The 4,668-nt window shown below is 55.5% G+C and overlaps 1 protein-coding gene across 1 annotated transcript; it reads right to left on the bottom strand.

Moving 5' to 3' along the window:
• Window positions 1–94: 94 nt before the first annotated feature.
• SNX12 (sorting nexin 12) lies at window positions 95–4,664 on the bottom strand (the record flags this gene model as incomplete). The annotated part of the gene is made up of 4 exons (XM_026066264.1): window positions 95–1,896; window positions 2,502–2,626; window positions 2,838–2,933; window positions 4,524–4,664. Coding segments are annotated over 4 exons (465 nt in total), but the record flags the coding sequence as incomplete, so codon positions are not given.
• Between the last annotated feature and the right edge of the window lie 4 nt (window positions 4,665–4,668).

A 4,668-nucleotide genomic window follows, 5' to 3' on the forward strand; every position in this document is an offset into this window, starting at 1 on the left:
AGACCGAGCCGCAGCCGCCCGCCCCTTCCCCGGCGCCCCCCTTTCCCGGTGCCCGCCCCCGTCCCTTCCCGGTGGACCCAGGACGAGGCAGAGACTGGCTTCACAGTGGTTTAATGCGAACGGAACCGGGACGTTACACTGGACAGGGTGTAGACAGCTTGGTGGATTACAGCCCCGCAGCGGGATACACAGGACGAGGGGCCGCGGCGCGGCGCGGCACCGCCGGCGGCAAGAGCTCGCCCGGCCAAGTGGCCGCATGGGCCAGGGAGGCCAAACCCCCCCATGAGCGTCGCTGCTGCCTCCAGCAGTCATCCCCAGGCCAAGCTAGCCCCCGGAGCAGCTCCCTCCTGGTTTCAGTGACTTATCCTTCTCTCTCAGACCCCCCTCTCACCCACAAGTGCCAGTTCCTTGCCAAAAAACCCACGAGAGGTTGCCGAGGCCTGAGGGAACATGCTTGGTAGGAGCAGGGGGTCAGTCCCTGTAGATCTACGCTCCAGGACAGGCTCGACTGTGCCGCCACAAAACGATCAAGTGCTTACAAACCAGTCAGCAGCTAGCATCGACCTGATGGACCCCAGAACAGAGGCTGAACCTCACGTTTTGCAGTTCTGAAAGCTGGAGGAGTCTCCAAAGGGCAGTTGTGGTGCAGCAGGTCACAGCCCGGTGGTCCCTCTCAAGCTCCAAACAGTTCCTTGACTAGTCTTGTGTCCTCCCTTTGACATAAGTAACTGCCTAGCTCATGATGATCAGTCCTTATCCTGTTTCATAAGCAAGAGTCTAATCCAGCACTGACCAAACCTTCTGCCATCCCTTTCTGGAGAGGTGGTCTCACCCTAGGTCTGAGTGCTGGCCTCCTCAGCCAGCTGCTGTCATCCCCGCTGCACACTACCACAGTGCCCCACTAGCCTTCCTCTGCTCTTCCTCAGCCAGACCAGTCTCTTCCCCCTCTGCAACTGGGGTGCAGGAGAAGGTCACCATAGCTCAGCTGAACAGGGTGCTGCTGGAAATGCCACCACACCAGCCTGCAGCAGAGCAAACCGTGGCATTTTTAAACCCCAGGCAAGGCATCGCAGCACATGCTGCTATAGCCCAGGCCGTCCCAGCACCTGTACACCAAACTGCTCAGGCAGAGCATCAGGAAAGCGCACGTTGTGGAAACCCCCCGAGCTGCCAGCAGCACATCAGAAAGGAGGGGGATTAACACTGATATACCAAACAGGCCTGTAATGCAGGAGGCCGAGAGCAGGGCCAGAGCAAGTCTTGGATCTCAGCACTTCCAGACAGTGAAGAAYGGGGGTTTCATGCAGGGTGAATGGGGTGGACGAGGGACCAACGCACCCAGGCACCTACTCGCTCTTTTGGATAAGCCTTACTAAAACTCTAATACTTGATGCAATCACTGACCAACATGACAATTGCTATTCTTCAGAGTCTCCTGCAGAGATGCTTGGGGCTGCACGGACAGGGGGGTGAAGGTCATCTCACACCTTTCTGTACAGGGAGAGAGGCAGCTCACACACCGTAATGCCATAAGCAAGTTCCTGCTCCACACCTATTCACACCTGCCGCTAGGTGCAGGACAACACATTCACTTGCATAAATCTTCATACCTTTAGGCCGAGACCACAGCCCAGTAGAACAGACTGCTGCCAGTTACAAAAGAGGAGAATACTGAACAAACTGGGAGGTTCAAGAGAGGAAAAGCTGGTTCAGAGAAGACAGATTTAGTGTAAAAATAAATGTCATTTTTGCAGGAGGGAGGGTGGAATGAAGGAAGACAGTGCCAGGTGCTCCTACTGGCGCACTTTTCCTGGGACGTAATTCCTATCAATAGTCTCCTCTTGCAGGAACATATGTAAGCAGCGCTCATTCTGTGCCAGTGGGTGTCCAGCAATTCTGGAAAAAAATCAGAAGTGGAGGTTAGCACAGTCACCATGAAGGTCCCCACGAACCCACTTGCTGTAGCGAGTGAATAAGGCAAACCTCACTAACAGGGACCAGCTCCAAGCCCAAAAATTTCATGATCACTCCACAGCCTTGGGACACCTGACCAGCCCAAGGGGAACAAGCCCAGGGACTTGTGCTTTTCAACATCAAATTGACGCCTTGAAACAGCCATGCTRGGGTCAGGCCAAGGTCACTGGATCAGTGTTTAACAGGACCAGTAAGAGATGCTTGAGCACAGAGTAATCCCTCGGCTAGCAAGCTCTGCAGTGGGTCTTGAGCCTCCTGAAACAACACTACCCAGTCAGTGAGTCTCTGCAGCACAACTTCTCTGCTGATACTCACTTCACTCTCAGAACAGAGCACTGAATACAGTCTACACTCAAGGCAGGACTTGCTTCGGAAACGTGACTTCATTACCTAGCTGCAGGCACCATCCTTGAGCGTGGCCCTTGCACACAACGGATCAAGATTCCTTCCTGCTCAACCCACAACCCTCTTCTGCTGGCAGTTGCCAGGAGGGCAGGCACACGGCAAGCCCAGGACATCAAGCTTACTTGTTAATAAACTGTTCTAGTCCTTGTCTCCGCTCCTCAATGAAGGACTCCTCAAAGATGCCTTCGTCTCCTCGGAATGGAAGCTGTCGTTTCAAAGCTTTTCCAGGCAGCGGTGGCACTACAATCTGAAAGCACAGAAATCACCCCCATCAGCAGAACTGTCTCCTTCGCTAGGCATCCTTCACTGTTTGACTCTCATCTCTAGCACCATCACTTGGCCAGAGATCAAGCCTCAGCAGCAGCCCACCACAGCCTCTCCTCTAGGTAAGGCATGATTATTGCTACAACTCTTCCCGTATGACCCCACTGCAGGAACAGGTCCAAGCTGGGCCTCACCTTACTGTCTCGCTCCAGCTCATTCTTCAGCCATTCAAAGTCACTGTATCTTCTCCTCACGCATGACTCCTTCAATTTGAAGATGGGGAGGTTTGTCTGTAATGAGGAGAAGTAGTTAATCTGCAGGTTGGTYCGGAAGCCAGATAGTATTTCAAGATGTAATTGGAACCTGAGGCTGCTTTTAGAAAGCCAAGCCTCCTGAGAAGGATGCATCACGAGAACACCCAGCTCCATTATTCAGGACATAAGCACTGAAGCCCTTCAAAATCAAGCAAGCACTTGCCAGGCTACTTGGAGCCAGTCATTCCCTCCCCCTCAAGCTACTATTTCGGGAGCACACCCCCTCCCAGGGGCATGCACTGGAACCAGGGCTCACACTACAGAGAAGGCTCATCTTTTTCCCCCCCAAGAGTTCACTCCGTTTTGAACTGGTGTTCAAGAAAGCTTCATAGCAGTTTGCAGAACTGAAGAACCTCCCATCTGGCGCTGCTGTTTCCATGGAAGAACTAAGGGAGGAAATCTCGTCCCAGCAACTGTCCAAGGCCAGACCTTGTGCTACAATCTTCTCTACAGAACACACTGACTACTCGAATGGAAAAGCACCTTTTTCATATCTGGTCTGTGCCACGATAGCAACTTGCAGCAGCTCCCCTCCCTTCTTCCCCCCACACTGGAGTCTGAAGCCTGAAAGCTACAGTGACTTCACCTTCACACTACCAATTATACATCCCGAAACACTCAAGGAACTAAGGCAACAGAACCTTCTGACAAGTGAGCACCAGATGTGCACAGGTGTTGCTGCCACATAGATAGCCATATTCTCCTCAGGTCTGCAAAATAAAACCAGCTGCTTTTGGAACATCTGTGCAAGAGCTAGTCTCAGTAAGGCTAAGAGGTTCTCATTGCCATCTGCCAGATACTGTTTGGCAGGTTGAAGGAAACTAAACATCAGGACAGAAAAAAAAACCCACCAAATACCCAGCCCTCCTCCGAAAGGCAGCGGAGACTCAGCAGTTAAATCATGCTGTGGAACAGAAGCCAATGCCAGTACCGTAACATACGCTAGTGGTAGCTTGTTTCAGGGGAAGCTCGGTTTTACTTGCTTCAGCTATCAGATGAACAGCCTTGAAGAAGTCACCGTCTCAGCTCAGTTAAGGCCTGCAAGAAGTGCTTGGCCTGCTCCACACTCTTCAGGAGCACAGGCTCTTTGCGAAGGGACCAAGCTTACTCAGAGAGGGCAGCTAGACTGCGACCAGGTCCCAAGGTGTTGACAGCTGGTTTGCTGTTCCCCTGTTGGGGAAGGCAGCTGCACGCAGTCACCCCCCGGCTCAGCAACTTCCCGAGGGCGAGCACCAGGCCCAGGGRGTTGGAGAGAGGACAGGAGCACCAGCCTGCCGGGGGGCACCTCCTTGCGCCCACCCCGGACGGAGAGGGGCTCCCGCAGCCCCGCCAGCCGCGAGCGCTCTGACCTTGAGCCCTCGCCCCCGGGGCAGCCGCCAGCCGCGGCCTGGCTCCGCGGGGCCTGGCCTCACCCCCTCCGCCCAGCGCCGCAGGAGACGGGCCGGCACGGGCACCGCACGCCGGGACCCCCCCGCCAGCCCCCCCCCAGCCCCAGGGCCCAGCTCCCCGCTCCCCGCCTCGCCACGGGCCCTTCCCGGCGCCCGGGGCCTGCGCCGCGGGCCGCACCCGCATGCGGAGCTCGTAGCTGGTGTATCTGGCGCGGCCCATGCCCACGGTCTGCGGGTTGAAGATGTCGATCTCGAGGAAGTTGCTGGGCGGCCCGTACGCGTCCGTCAGGTCCTGCGGCTTGGCGTTGAGGCGCCGGGTGTCG

The sequence above is a fragment of the Apteryx rowi genome, unplaced genomic scaffold (assembly GCF_003343035.1).
Source record: "Apteryx rowi isolate R43461 unplaced genomic scaffold, aptRow1 scaffold_24, whole genome shotgun sequence".
NCBI classification, from domain to species: domain Eukaryota; kingdom Metazoa; phylum Chordata; class Aves; order Apterygiformes; family Apterygidae; genus Apteryx; species Apteryx rowi.